The 15,104-nt window shown below is 40.4% G+C and overlaps 1 protein-coding gene across 1 annotated transcript in view; it reads right to left on the bottom strand.

The window, feature by feature from the left end:
• Positions 1 to 453: 453 nt before the first annotated feature.
• Positions 454 to 15,104, bottom strand: part of LOC104957367 (girdin) — a gene marked incomplete at its 3' end in the record, with an annotated part of 58,526 nt that continues 43,875 nt past the window's right edge. The window contains exons 9-20 of the mRNA XM_010784992.1: positions 10,656 to 10,737; positions 9,934 to 10,092; positions 8,038 to 8,184; positions 7,462 to 7,606; positions 6,199 to 6,377; positions 4,883 to 5,020; positions 3,765 to 3,948; positions 3,515 to 3,645; positions 2,653 to 2,946; positions 2,128 to 2,310; positions 1,308 to 1,586; positions 454 to 578 (exon numbers count right to left, since the gene is read on the bottom strand). Coding sequence (XP_010783294.1) covers positions 454 to 578; positions 1,308 to 1,586; positions 2,128 to 2,310; positions 2,653 to 2,946; positions 3,515 to 3,645; positions 3,765 to 3,948; positions 4,883 to 5,020; positions 6,199 to 6,377; positions 7,462 to 7,606; positions 8,038 to 8,184; positions 9,934 to 10,092; positions 10,656 to 10,737 — 2,046 coding nt within the window. The remainder of the gene's footprint in view (positions 579 to 1,307; positions 1,587 to 2,127; positions 2,311 to 2,652; positions 2,947 to 3,514; positions 3,646 to 3,764; positions 3,949 to 4,882; positions 5,021 to 6,198; positions 6,378 to 7,461; positions 7,607 to 8,037; positions 8,185 to 9,933; positions 10,093 to 10,655; positions 10,738 to 15,104) is intronic.

The following is a 15,104-nucleotide window of genomic DNA, read 5'->3' as shown; positions in this document are numbered from 1 at the left end:
ACATTATTGCCTCTGCATTGGATTATTATCGGATAAGGTAATAATAACTTCATGATTAACTACGACTGAAAGCAGAAGTCTAGGGCAAATAATTGCAAGTCTCTTCAGCGAGAATGTCACAAAATGATTTAAAAAGAAAAGCCAAATTCTGGAAAAAAAGTCACAATAAAAATAAATAAGTGACATTTTGAAAAAAAAAGTCAAATTATGAGAAAAAAGTCAAATTTGAGATGCATTGTGCTCCATGTAGGGGCAACGTGCCTCTGTAAATCGCCATGTAACCGTATAATAAACATATATATATTCTTTGCAAGCTCTTGTGGGGCCACATAAAATGAAGTCGTGGGCCGGATTTGGCCCCTGGGCCTTGAGTTTGACACCCCTGGTTTACAGAGTCATTACAGAAAACATGAACATTTTACTTGGGTAAATCTTGGTGAAATGGTACAGTACCTGTCGTCAGAGCCCTCGTCGTGCAGCAGCCTTTCCTTGTTCAGTCCAATCTTCTCCAACTCATGAGTGAGTTTCTCCAGATCATTATGCATCTGCTGAGTCCGCAGCTTCTCACTCACAAGCTCCTAAAACACACACACATTTAGGAACTCTCGAATTCCGCTACTTGGCATTTATTCATAGATTACAAAAAAAGAGGATGTATGATGCTAATGGAGGAATAAACACTGAGAAAACAAGTTTTGGTTTCCAGGGTTATCATTAAAGGTGGGGTAGGTCATTTTGGAGAAATCAGCTCGAGTGCGCTAGAATTTTAAAATACACAGCCACTTCCTTACAGAGCCCCTCCTCCAACACACACGAACGCGAACACATGACCAATGAGGGCACGAGATAAGTTTGTGCACAGATGGAAGGCTGACAGGCAGGTAGGCCATCCAGTTATTTTAGCCGGGCAGGCTCAGATGATTGGTCGTGCTTTTTACAGTACTACAGCTTCCACAGATTTCATTTATTAATGGATTTGTTGTCAAAGCACTTCAGATATTCATTGCTATCGGGATGTTAAGAGCATTCCATGGAATATAACAAAAAGTGTATCTCGAGCCGGTTTCTCAAACTTACCTACCCCACCTTTAAATGACTAATAATTTACATTAATAATCATCCATGTTGAGTGTTTTCCAAGTGTAATCTACTTGATTTAACAAGAGGACAATTTCAATAGATTCCAACTAAACCAGAATTTAGTATAAAAATATAAAAAAATAAGCAATTGTAGACAAAGGATTATGACCTCAATCCTGAAGCAAGCAAGTAAGCATGAACTAATATTTGAAGATTTCTATTCTGACCTCTCTGAGGTTGTTGAGGGTCTTCTTATCGATGTTGCTTATTTTGACCAGCTCCTTGTTTTCCCTCTCCAGGTCTTTGACTCTCGTGCACGAGTCCCTGAAGAAGATCATCTCCTTCCCCATCGTCCGATTCTCTTTCTCCAAGGTGACGATGCGCTGGTTGTCGTCGTCCAGCTTGGAGTCTCGGATCTCGGCCTGCTGCCTCAGCCGCTTGTTCTCCTTCTCCAGGTACTTCTTGTCTTTCTCCAGCTGGCAGCTCTCCTGCTCCAGACACTTGTTCTGAGGGATAATGGAGCGTAATGCAGAGGAGACGGATCAGTGATGCGATTCACTTCTAAATGCCTTGTAAACACACATTTGGCTAAAAGTGAAACAGATTAATTGAGAGGGCCAAAAATCAATGTTGACAAATAATCTGGGATAATCTCAGACTGTTGGGAAACATGCTTTTCACCAGGGGGAGCTAAATGAGCGGCAGTACTGCCCAGGTGCCAAATAACAGACTTTAACATGTAAAACATTTTAGACTGCTGCATCACAAACACTCCCCCTCGCTGCCTCAACTACGGTTTTGGGACAATCTGATTGACCTCATTCTATCCGTCCTAAAAAAGCCACTGAAGTTGTGTCAGTAAATAACCTACAGCTTTCCCATTTGATGTTGTTTCTGCTCTGCTCGGGGGAAAAGTGCCTTGGAAAACATGTATAATAATTTGTGTATAATTTCTTAACACTGACTCGAAGCTTTGCCTGCCATTTCCCACACTTCAGCTCAGAGACGCTGCTGAATGGTTCTGTTTTGTTTGTTTGTTTTGCCTACCTCCTGCTCCAGCTGCTCCAGGCGCTTGCTGGAGATCTTGAGCTCCTCCAGGTTGCGTTGGAGGCTTTGATTCTCAGTCTCCACCTCCTGCAGCTCAACCTCCAACTGTAGAATCTTCTTGCTGCTGTTCTCTAAAGCCTTCTGCAGGCGCTGGTTCTCTGTATCTAGGCCCTGGTAACTCACCTGGGAGAGGAAAAGGCAGATCAGGATATTAAAAGCATTCATGAACTAATTGCGCTGCTCCCCGATGCCATTATATGCCAGATTCTGTTAGAACTTAGCTGTGAAAGATCATTTGTTATTGAAAGTAATTTACAAAAGTGTACAGTAACTTTACTGCTGATCATCTGCTTGACCTTGTGTAAGGACAGTTGTCTTTGGTCACTTTTACATTCGGATTGAACACACAAGCAGCAGTCTGCCTTTTATTTCTCAAAGAAAGCTTCTTACAACAAACAATAACATTTGAGCTGCTCTCCAGTGACAGAAATACCCGCCGTATCTCTGGCAGCGCTGAAGTCTCACCTCTAATCTCTCCGTCTTTTTGGACGAGGCTTTGAGCAGCTCCAGGCTGCGCTTCAGCTGGCTCCTCTCGCTCTCCAGCTCCCTGTTTTCTGCCTCCAGCTGAGCGGCCTTTGCTCCCGATGACCGGAGACTCTCCGCCATGCGCCGAACCTCCAGGTTTTCATGCTCCAGCTGGGAGTTTTCCTTTTCCAGAGCCTCCAGCTGGAAGGCCATGTTCTTCAGAGTATCCAGCTTCTTCTTCAGACGACGGCCCTCGGCCTCCAGCTCTGAGTTCTCCTTCTCCAAAGAACACACCTACACACACGTAAAAAAGATGATTGATAACAGTGAGTAGAGCTTTATGTCAGTCAACACTAAGCTGGTCATGTGGATGTGTTAGCAGCCAAAAACTCTACTTCATTCAATGCATTAGCACAGCTTTACATGTATTATAGGGTTATGCTTTAATGGTTAATATAAACTCACTACAGATGTTGCTATCGTATACAATTCCATGTAATACAGGAGTTACACAAATTTGAAATTTGAAACCTCAAATGTGTCTTCTTAGGTAGGCTGACAGGTATACCCAATATTCAGAGAAACTTATTCAAATTCAACTCTAAATAAAGGGTTCTAATTATGCACCAGATAAATACATATATCATATGTTAAAATGAGAGTTAACAATTAATTTTCCATGTTACAAATATATTGAATTACTTATTCTGGAGAGTCATTTATATTCCACATGCGATCGGATAATATGTAACAACTGTTCTCAAAGTTAAACCATGTGGGTCAACTGACTCTTACTGATTAACAAAGCAATCAGACACAGTGACATAATACAAAACAAGGCAGAACACTAAATGCACCGCACCTTTTCACAGGTGATTGTAAGACTGGAAATCTTCTTCTGCAGGCTCTCCTTGTCCTTCTCCAGCTTCTGAGTCTGGATCTCCAGCTCTTCTGCTCTCTCTCCTTTCTCCTTCACCACTTCAAGCTCCTTTCCTGCATTGATAGAGTACAAACAACAACAGTGTTGATCCTGTGAATTCCTACTGACAAAACAAGGACCTTGATGTATGGAAAAGAAACCTTTTAAAATCATATGATATTAATGCACTCACGTAGTTGTTTCCTTTCAAACTCCATCTTATTGAGTTTGGCGGTGGTCTCGCAGATGGACTCGTGGAGAACTCGATTCTCTTTCTCCACGTCCTTCACCCGGGCCTCAGCTCCGACCTGGGAGCGCTGACGCAGAGACGACACCGTCTGACCCAGGTGTTTGTTCTCCTGCTCCAGACCCTTCAGCTGGAGCACAGGCAGCAGAGGTTACATCAGGAACACAGGTTATGTTTAAGGTGATTGATACGAGTGAAAAATGTTCCGTGACTTTATTTGAAAATAATTCAGCTTGTGGCGATATGAGCTGCTGCTTGGAGAGAGATTAAAGACTTAAAAGAGGCTCTGCTTGAAATATTCCGACGATGACGAACTAAAAAAGATCCGAATTAAAAAGTATCATGCGGCAGCTTTTGAAGATAATTAAAAACAATAGTTTATTTGCATATTATGTCTTCCGGGAACGGCCAACTGGATGAATTGCCAACGGTAATCTGTGAGCGCGGCGGGTTGCGTTTTCTCTGCCTCATCAAAACCGTATTTTACAAATCAGATGGTTAAACTCATCAAAGGTGTCAGATTCGGGTCTAACGGCTACAAAGTCCCCGCAGACACACAGCGTGCGCCTGCATCTAGGGCAGTTCCACTTTATAGTTTTTTGAGCCAAATGCAGATAAATTGCATAAGGAATGCTCTCAGGAAAACTCTGCAAAGACTTCAGTACATTATTCTGCTTAGTCATTTTCTTGGAGCTTCCTGGAAAAAGAATCAATGATGGTTTTGTAGAGCGAGCAGCGTGTATGACGCACAGTCTCAAAGCCCTGTTTGTCTGAGTGTTCAACTATATGTTTGTTCTGTATACAGACTGAAACGTAACTATTTAAAAGAACATGAATGCTTAATGTGATAATAATCATTCTTAGAAAATCGCCTAATCAGTGAATAATTATTCAGCAAAAATAATTCAGTCAGGGAAAAAGGCCTGCACGTAATTACCACTTGAAAATAAACAAACTGGTTTTCGGAGGAACTTTCCAAATTAAGTCATGGTGTGTGTGTGTGTGTGTGTGTGTGTGTGTGTGTGTGTGTGTGTGTGTGTGTGTGTGTGTGTGTGTGTGTGTACCTGTCTCTCAGAGTTTTCCCTGAGTGTTTCCAGAGTGTTCTCCAGTAAAGCCTTCTCCTTCATCAGGTCAGTACTGAGAGACTCTGCGCTGCGGAGCGAGTCTCGGTCTGAGGTCAGTTCACTCACCAACTGCTCCAGCTGTAAACAATTATTAAAGTAACATTTTAAAACAGATTCACTAACTTCATTTGGTTTTAGTTTTCTGATTGTTGTGCATGGACACACTGGCTCTGTAATGACTATCACGTGTTTACACGGGACTCCCAGTCACAAAGAAGCTTGTACAATTATTAATCCATGATACAAACATATCATATATATACCACACACACACACACACACACACACACACACACACACACACACACACACACACACACACACACACACACACACACACACACACACACACACACACACACACACGACCATTTCTCTTGTTCAACTCTAACAGGAGCTGCATTCACATTTAATGTGTTTTGGCTTAGGACCTTGAGTCACTCGAAATAAATGTCTCACTCTGGGTTTTCCCTTTGTGAGAAAACACAATTTCATGCTTTTTTATCCCGAAGGCACAGAGAGAGACTTATGTTTCTGAAAATAGCTGAGAGGCTTCTCTTAGCGAGGGCCATTTGGATGTCAAGACTGGAAAAGAGAAGGCAATGCGGGGCTCTCTGGATTTATAGCTTTGCTTTCAGCCTCCTATTCACCCCTCTCTATATGCTCTCCTACCTTCTCTTTTCTTATTTCTTACTGTCGCTGTGTGAAAAGGCCTAAAAAGTCAAGTGTTAGGTGATATATTATAGAGGACTGCTGGTCCAATATGCTAATCTTAGTGGGGGTTCCTGAGGAGGGGCAGTACATTACACCATGGCTGTAATTTAATTGAAACAATTATTATTTAACAAAATACTAACAACGACTCCCTAAACTTGTTTTCTCTTATTGATTATGAAAGTACATGCCTACAACCTTTAAATAACAAAGCTTAACGTATATCAAGTTGTGAAATTATTTATTTTGTATCATCTGCAAAAAGTACAAGCAGCATTATTTAAGAGCCATATGGGAGATCACTGATGTACATTTTAAAAAGCATTGGACCAAGAAAGAAGCCTTGAAGCACCCCTCTCAGAATAGTATCGAAAACAATCTTGACATAATGATGGATGTCTTTGCTGCAAGTGACCAAAACAATCTAAAGATTAAACTGTTTTGGAAAGGACATTTTAGTATATCTGTGTTTATAAATGTCCCATTTTGTCAAACAAGCATTACAAATGAAAACCACCTATATACAAAGTCCAATTTCTTACTTTGTGGTTCAGCCTCTGGTTCTCCTGACTGGCTTTGGACAGTTTGGTCACGGTGTCCTGACTGGCTGCTCCTCTCAGCTCCTCCACAGTCTTCAGCAGGCTCTGGTTGTCTTTCTCCAGCTTCAACAGGCGGCTGGAGGTCAGCTCATTCACCTCCTCGCCCAGAGACTTCTGAGGGGCTGAGGCAATAACAGCAAGAAAAGTGGATTATGCAATGAGTTTAAGACAGATGTGCGTAAAAGACTGTCTAATATGGTCAGTACATATTCTACTCATATTCTACTATTCTAAGGGAAATGAATAAAAGCAGTGTGCAAAAGAAAAGGCCCTCTCTGGAATCAGTTTAAGACTTAGTGTTTCACAGATATGATCGCAGTGTGTCTGAGCTTGAACAGGAAAAGGAAATGCAGCCAAAAAGAAGCAGTAGCTTAACAAAACATTAACAAACAGACAAGAGACTAGGGCTGCTCGATTGTGGCAAAAAACATAATCTCGATTATTTGGGTCAATAATTGATATCACGATTATTAAAAATTTACTTTGAAAACATCAATTTATTGGAGAAAAAAAACGTGAACACTATGTTTTTAACAGTTGATTACTCTGAACTTTAAGTATAATTCAAATGAAAAACCAATAATAAAAATTAAATAGTTTGATTACGTTGTTTTCGTAATCGTTGCAAGCCATAATCGTAATTGCGATTAAAATACGATTAATTGAGCAGCCCTATAAGAGACCACTGTGGGAACAATTAAGTAAGCCCCCCCGGCTCTGACCTGGTGTTCTTCTGACACACACAATCAATGATTTAACACATATACATTAAAGTTGTGTTAAGATTGTTGTTGTTCAAAGGCAAAATCAAAGAAAAATAAGTCGGTCAAAAATAAATGAATACAAAGCTGTATGATTTAACTTCACAAGTCTTAAGCCTTCAAAGTGACATTTTAACAAACACACAACACAGAGTCTTTATCCGATCCCTGGCCAGTTAAACCTCTTAAAAGCTTTTATGATCCTGACGCACAGATTATCCTCCAAGAGCCACTGAATATTAATTACAGGTCTTAACCAAGTGGAAAGAAGACCCAGTGGAGGCTGGCATATGCAAAATGGTCATTGGGATGAATCCAGGGAAAGGAGCCAAGGAGCAAAACCTGCTGGCCTTCTGGAGCCTTAAGCATGACCCACGTTGATCTATGTAATCCTTGTTCTCATTCTCTGGCGTTAACAGGTTCCTTGGCTCCATATTCTCCTTACCTTCGGTGAGATCTGGGGTCTTGGACAGTTGCTCCAGCTCCCAGCCCAGGTGCAGGGACTCGTCCATGCTCTGTTTCTGAGCCATCTCCAGCACCAGGTTCTCCTCCAGCAGCTCCTCCATGCGTTTACGGTCCATGTCCCGTTCCTGGAGATAACAGAGAGATTAATGGTGTGTTCAGATAATTGTAATGTATATTTTAACTGTACTATGTATTATTTGATTGACCTGTACTTAAATTATGTTTTATAATTGTTTGTGTGATAGAGATTATGCAATGTTTTTAGTGTTTGTTGATTGTTATGTACCTACCTAAGGACTGCAGATGGAAATTAGCTATTAGCTCAAATCTAGCATAATTAATCTCTTCTCTTTTCTGAGATTAATGTATTTGTATGCATGGTCCTTGTTGAAATAAATACATAATAATAATAATAAACAAACGTTGAACACTCGACTGCGGAAAGGACTGCTCCATTCCCTTATTCTCTACTACTGATTTTCTTTTCCTCCCATGATGACCCTGATATATTTTTAAACCCAGGCTCTTATACCCTCTGTGAAAACCAGAATCTCACCATCTCCAGGTCATGGATCTTGGAATTCAGCTGCAGACTCTCTTTCTCCAGGAGGTGCAGTTTGTCGGAGCGCTGCCGGCTAGCATCCAGCTGCTCCTCCAACATGCTCTTAGTTTCCAACATGACCTGGTTGTCCTCCTTCAGCTCCTACAGAAACCACCACATCAGCAGAGAGTACACGTTAAACAACAAAACATACACACTGCGGCTAGTAAAAGAAATCGTTTTGAAGATGACCTCTGAAGTTTATTATGTATGTATCCGTACTACGACTAGAATCAGTAATAACAGTATTTAAAGTAACAGTATGAGCAGTAGCGGAAATAAGCAGAAAATACAGGGGTGGGTAGAATAATTTAGTTAGTCAAATTTACAAATATAGAGTTGATATTCACATGGTGTAGATACTATTCGTGCATGGTCAGCAAACAGTTGCAAAAACATCCCCTTGATAATTCAAATAAATACATATTTATGGGTAAAAACCTTTAATTTTTTTATTTATGAACTGAAAAACACTTTCATCATGAGATTATGCAGTGTGGAGAGTAGCTGGTGTCTTGCATTTGTATCTAATGTTGCTTATGTGCGGTTAATATGACGTGATATGAAGTCAAATTGACTTGCATATTTATTTTATGTCGACTAAATTAAGCTTAAGTGTCCTGGGGTTGTCTTTTCCTAATTTTATTCTCAGTAGCAACATTCTTCTTGTGTGCAGTGAGATGAAGTACCTTGGTCATTATATTTCTGATGATCTTACAGATGACAAAGACATCCATAGACAACGCTGCAAACTGTATGCCCAGGCAAACATATTAATGCGGACATTTCACAAGTGCTCTGTAGATGTCAAGGTATCACTTTTTAAAGCTTTCTGTACACGACTCACCTGTGGAGTAACTACAAGGCTAAAGGCATACAAAAACTAAAAGTTGCATACAGTGATGCTTTACGGTTGCTGCTGAGGGTACCAAGATGGCACAGTGCCAGCCAGCTGTTTGTTAACTTGGGGGTACCTACTTGTCAAGCCCTTTTAAGAAAGTTAATGTACAAATTCATGTGTCGCCTAGAACAGTGATTCTCAAATGGGGGTACGCGGACCCCTAGGGGTACGTTGGGGTACTGCAGGGGGTACGTGAGATAAAAAAAATACCATGCATGATTACTTCTTAGTACAATAAGTGAGATAGAAAANACAATTGTATATAACATATTTATAGAACCACCAAGGGGGTCCTCATATAAACATGTCAAATTTGTGTATTGTATTTTATAGTTTTTCATAATATATCATTTTTTCATTGGTTTGTTAAACATATTACTTCAATTGAAAAACTCCTTGGAAAAATCGTTATGTATGTGTTCCTTTTTTTCATGCACAAAGATGACAAAATCATTTTGTTGTAATTCATGCATGAAGGAGTTAATATATCACACACTGATGGAACATCACTATATTGTAATTATGTATAGGCTTTTTCTATCAAAAATGTTGGGGGTCGTTCAGGGGGTACTCGGCTGAGAAAATGTTTCAAAGGGGGTACATTACTGGAAAAAGTTTGAGAAGCACTGGCCTAGAAGACTCGGACAATCATGTTATCTCGATTTTAATTAACCCTGTGAAGAGTTCTACTCGGTTCTCTTCCATGATTTGGAGACATTGGCGCAATAGCCTGTAAAGACAGTGAGCATGTGTGGCTAGCTGTGATTGGACTGATTTTAGGTTTCTTATCTGTTTGTTTTTATTTGTTTTGTGTCTAGCTTTTTATCTTATTTATTGATGTGTGTCTTGTCTTTTTGTATGTGATATGGACCTTGAGTCTGAAATAAAGATTGAATTAACAAACACCATCCTCTTGGCTTAAAGTAATGCTTCACGTGCGCAGTGTGTACCTCGACTCTGGCCTTGTAAAACTCGATGTCGTGAAGTCTCTCCCTGTACCGGCTCAGCTCGCTCTCTAGCTTGTCGACACGGATCGCCTTCTCTCTGAGCGCGTCCAGCTCGTCGCGGTAGGCCCGAGCCGACCGAGCGTCCGACAGCAACTGGTAGCTCTGCAGGAGCCAAATTCACAGTATGAACATGTGGAAACGATGACTCATACCAGCATATCTTAGTATAGCATGCACAGATATATACGAGCCATTAGTGAAAAGCAACAGATGCTTTTACAAGTGAGTGGACTGTAATATTGTATGACAGGTAGATAATCTATGAGCAACTAAGTCTTGCCTGTTACATAAACAGATAAAAGGTCAGAACAAACTCTCCACGCTATTAATTATCAAAAGCACGCTTCCCCCTCACACACACACACACACATTAACACTAACTCCCTGAACTCATCCACCTTTTTTACAGCATATACTTTGTTAGCCTGCCAGTCAGCCTGCCGCCTCCTCCTTCAAATCAAAAGCCATAGGAGGCTGTTTCGAGACTAAAGATAGCTGTAATAGCCTCTAATGAGCTAAGTCACTAGCTCGCTGATTAAGTCTGGCAGCAGTGCTGAAACAAAGTACTTTGAAAGAGGAGGGTTCAGCAGGTGAAGGCGAGATCAGGTCATATTAATGTGTGTGTGTTGTTTAGGTGTGTGAGGATTTGTGACATGTGGTGTTACCTCTTGCTGAAGCTTCTTAAGCTCGCCTTCACTGTTATCCAGCTCCTGCCTGGTGTCCAAAAGCTGCTCGCTCTTCTCCTCTCTGAAAAAGAAGGATAGGGGGAATTAAACAAGGAGAAAAATAGAAAGAGGTCGGAGATTGTGTCCTAGATAGAGGAAGGATAGAAGGAATTCTAGAAAGTACTTTCTGTTTGGTTTGCCTGTATGCATGCTTCCCAATTAAATACCAACACGGACAATCCTTTAGGGCTGTTTCCATTTCAAAGCTTGCTACTAAATCCTTAAGTAGAAGGGACCCATTGACATAGTTATTGAATAGTTATATTAACCATAAACTGCCTTAATATCATCAACATTGTGTCTTCATTTTTCAAAATGTAAGAGATTAATTGTAGGTAGTTTTATCATTGTAATAAACGGTACCATTTTTGTTAAAAAGAACGGTACCATTTTTGTTAAAAAGAAAGAAAGGAGGCTACTCAATACAAAAACAACTGTTAGTATTTCAAAAGGCAACATCACATTAGGCATAATAGACCATTGTCGAAGTTATACAAATAGCTCACATGTTTATTTTAAGACTTCAATAAAACACATTTTCATCTAAAAATAGCCGATTGTGTCCGGTGAGTTTGAGCTGTGATGGTCAGGACACAAAGTCTTTCCTGTGTCCTGCCCTGAATTCAGCTACTAATAAACAAACTATTTCACCCCCAGCATCACACACACCATGACAACCAGAGAGGGGAAAGACAGCCGTTAAAGTCAACTGAAGAAAAGATAGTACCCTGTGACTACTTCAGGGGTAAACTTATGCAAATCCACCCCTGAGGCTCAAAGCCCTCATCTTCCTTTACTCTGGATAAACTTCTACAGTCAGATAAGATCATAGGTGTAGTGACGCAAGTTTTACATCTGGTTGTCCAAGTTGTACAAAACTGAGAATCAAAAGTGTCAGTCTTTCACCCTTAATAATAGGTTCTGCTATTTGCTATCCAACACTGTCCTGCGTCCGTGTGTTTAAGTGACAGTGAGATAGGGAAGCCTGACATTTGCTGTCTCTACGAGTTTGTGTGTGGGTGTGTGCAAATTCTCCAGGCTTCTACCATAGGGGCAGAGTGTGTCACACTGCTCTGAAGAAAAAAGGACTGCATTCCTGAGATGCTGTCTTGTGTTTTCCCATAAAACCGCTCCACTGAACATCTGATGGAGTATTTGATTGCAGCTCTCTGGAGACTCGGGGTGCTTCTCAATAAGGAAATGACACCTTTTCTTCCCTCGTTACTTTCATTTCACTCCCACTTCCTCCCACAGCTGAGGGTATTTAGGGAAATAGAGTCAACATGCAGGAAGGATGTTCCTTTACCCATTTCTGTGTTTGTGTCTTAAGTTCACCCCCTCCCCCTCTTGCAGCCTCTCCCCGTCTTCCCCCAAAAACTCCAGTTACTGAAATCACAAACACCTGTCAACTCCAGCATGGCAGATTAGCTTTGGGCTCATATTATGGATGCAGCTGGCTCTGATGCTTATGTTAATGGAAAGCACAGACAAACAATTGCATGCATTGTTGTGTTTGAAAAGAAGAGCAGCAAACAGCAAAACGTATTCCTTGTCTACTACATGTCTAAATGGTATGCCTCCTACCCTAATCCTAATGTTTTTATTATACACATGTTTGGCCCTCTATACCCAAGATGCCTAAAATGTGAAATGATTATAACAAATGCGTTTGTAAGCTATTAAATATGACCTGAACAGCAAATATATAACTTTCCATGTGGAACTTTTGTCTACAGAATACACAAATCTACAAACACAGCTTTTGTGATCAACATTACCACATTTCCTCTGTAATATTTTTTAATTGTTTCTTAACTAAAACAGTATGTCAAGGAACAGCAGATTGTAAATAAATAAACACCACAGAAAATGAAGAATAAACAAATCTATCTTTTATATATCCAACTTTTAAAGAAATAAATAACCTTTAATTAATTGATTACTCCTGCAGGACCATGTGTTGGTTGAGTAAGAATTACGATAGAGTGGACTGTTTAATTCAGTAAAGAAGAAAACACCAATTACAGCATAAAAGCACATTCACTCAGAGAGGATTAGGATAATTAGGATTTTTAGCAGGTAATAATCAACTGGTATTCAAGTTGTATTGGCTTGTTGGCCACAAACTCACATGGGCTATTAGTAACAGAAGATAGGGGATTATTTGCTACAATCTGCTATTCCATTTTTTAGTAAGTCAGTTTCTTATCCATTTACATTTTACATAGAGAGATGTGTAACTGGCATTTAGAGGAGAAAACTGAACACTATAAACTTAATGAGGATATGATTTATTACCGGACTGTAGTATTAGACTGCATTAGTTGAAGCTAGATGTGCATTACAGACTGTCTAATATGCTCAGTACATAGGGGGACTATTCTAAGGGAAATTAATAAAAGGAATCAGGTTGAGACTGAGTGTTTCACAGATATGATCGCAGTGTGTCTGAGCTTGAACAGGAAAAGGAAATGCAGCCAAAAAGAGGCAGTAGCTTAACAAAAACATTAACAAACAGACCAGAGACCACTGTGGGAACAATTAAGCAACCCCCCCCGGCTCTGACCTGGTGTTCTTCCGACACACACACATAAGACCACACACATCTACATTTGAATGAGGAGACAATATCTGTTTATGTTCACTGAGACACATTAAACACTGTTCTCTGCTTATAGAAGAAACTGCCATCATGTGACCAGTGTCTGACAGCTTGGACTGACTTAAAGCCCTTGTTGTCCCTTTTTGTCTCTTGTCTGGCCCATCACATAAACAAGTAAACAATTCCATGGCAACCAACCCACAATTCAACTCATTGGCTAGTCGGGTGCTGTTTTGTTACCCTGTTTAGGTCCTAAGAAATTATGTAGGCCTAGCTCAAGGACGTTTAAGGGAAATGTCTACTGTGGTGAATGTCAAGAACCACCATTAATGAGTTCAGGCAATATGCAGTGTTTTCATGTGACTGAGCAGAGGGTGATCGGCACTCCTTCAGGGTTACAACCAAATGTTGAAAAAAACATAATTCTTGTTTGCATTAAGCAGTCACACATGCCACTGTTGGACAAAGACAGAAGAATATCTCCGACAGAATAATCAAAGACCTTTTCCACATCATTAAGATCATCAGGAGCGTGACTTGTTGAGAAACAACTTCAACATGTCAAGTTATAAATGGCTGTTTAATCTTGAAATCCGATTCACTCAAGAGACCAAATGACACCAAATAAAGTAGGAACCACGCATTATCAGATGGGAGACAGACCCTCATTAAATAGAGGATTAGTTTCAGTGGGGATTTATTGTGAAGAGGATAGACTGACTAAAACAACATCTCTTCATCTTACAGTTTCTGGCAAAGCATTCAGTATTGACTACTACCTCATGATGCCAGCCAGTCTGATAGATTAGATGTAATGCGTGTGCAACTTTTAAATACTTCCCCCTTTCTTGCTCCCTTTTTTCCAACTCATCCGTGTTTTACCATTAAGCCTTTGTCTGCCAAGGGATTATAGCACTTCGGAAAGGAAGCTGTATTATTCATGGGAAGAACTTAAGAGGCCTCACCAGGGTCTGTGAGTGGCGTTTTACTCGTGTGACTGTGCATGCTGTGTGGTGCAGAATGACATCATCAACAACATCGTCTTATGTGAGTAATAAAGATGCAGAGGAAGTGGACTGCTGGTATTCATGACTTTTCCTCTCTACATCCTTACTGTTGTTCTTCAAGCGTCATGTTTGAGGCTTAAATACAGTCATTAAAACACAGAAAAACAACTATGAGCATAAACTAATTGAGAGTTCCTGTAAGAAGCATGATGAATAATCACATCCTGCTTAAACCAAGGCCTTTAAAAAACCTAAAACTTTAATACCTTTCCAGATGTTTTAACAATGTATAATTAAAAATTAGTCGGTTCTAAAAAAAAAGATCAAAAACAATAATTTAAAGTAAAAAATTACACTCAAAACGATGAACCCCTATGCAGCTTTGAAAAAATCTTGAAAATCTTGGAGCTGGGCATGTCTGAGAGCTTGGGGATTTTTTGCGAGCAACGCAAACAACCTATCACATGAATCTCCCGCCCCCGACATACAAAGCAAAAAACCCCGGGGATTTTATGCGATCAATATACAGTATATAAACTCCCCAAACAGGCGAAAACCTCCCAGTTTCACCCACTGTCTCTGCCACCTCCCTCCATGCCTGGTTCCTCCGGTTTGTATCCCGGTAAGTTATTAGGGGGTGAAAAGTGCTAGCGGCGATTCTAAGGGGCCCCGGTGAAGCTGACGGCGGCCCCATAAGCATTGTTTAGAACATTAGACAGAAGGCAAAGAAAAAAAAATGTCTTTAAGTGAAGGGCATTTCAATCAAGTCGTGCAGGTCTC

Source organism: Notothenia coriiceps, unplaced genomic scaffold (genome assembly GCF_000735185.1).
Source record: "Notothenia coriiceps isolate Sejong01 unplaced genomic scaffold, NC01 NC01_scaffold00026881, whole genome shotgun sequence".
In the NCBI taxonomy this organism is placed as follows: domain Eukaryota; kingdom Metazoa; phylum Chordata; class Actinopteri; order Perciformes; family Nototheniidae; genus Notothenia; species Notothenia coriiceps.
Note: the sequence above shows the minus strand (reverse complement) of the source record. Positions and strands in the feature narration are given on the sequence as shown.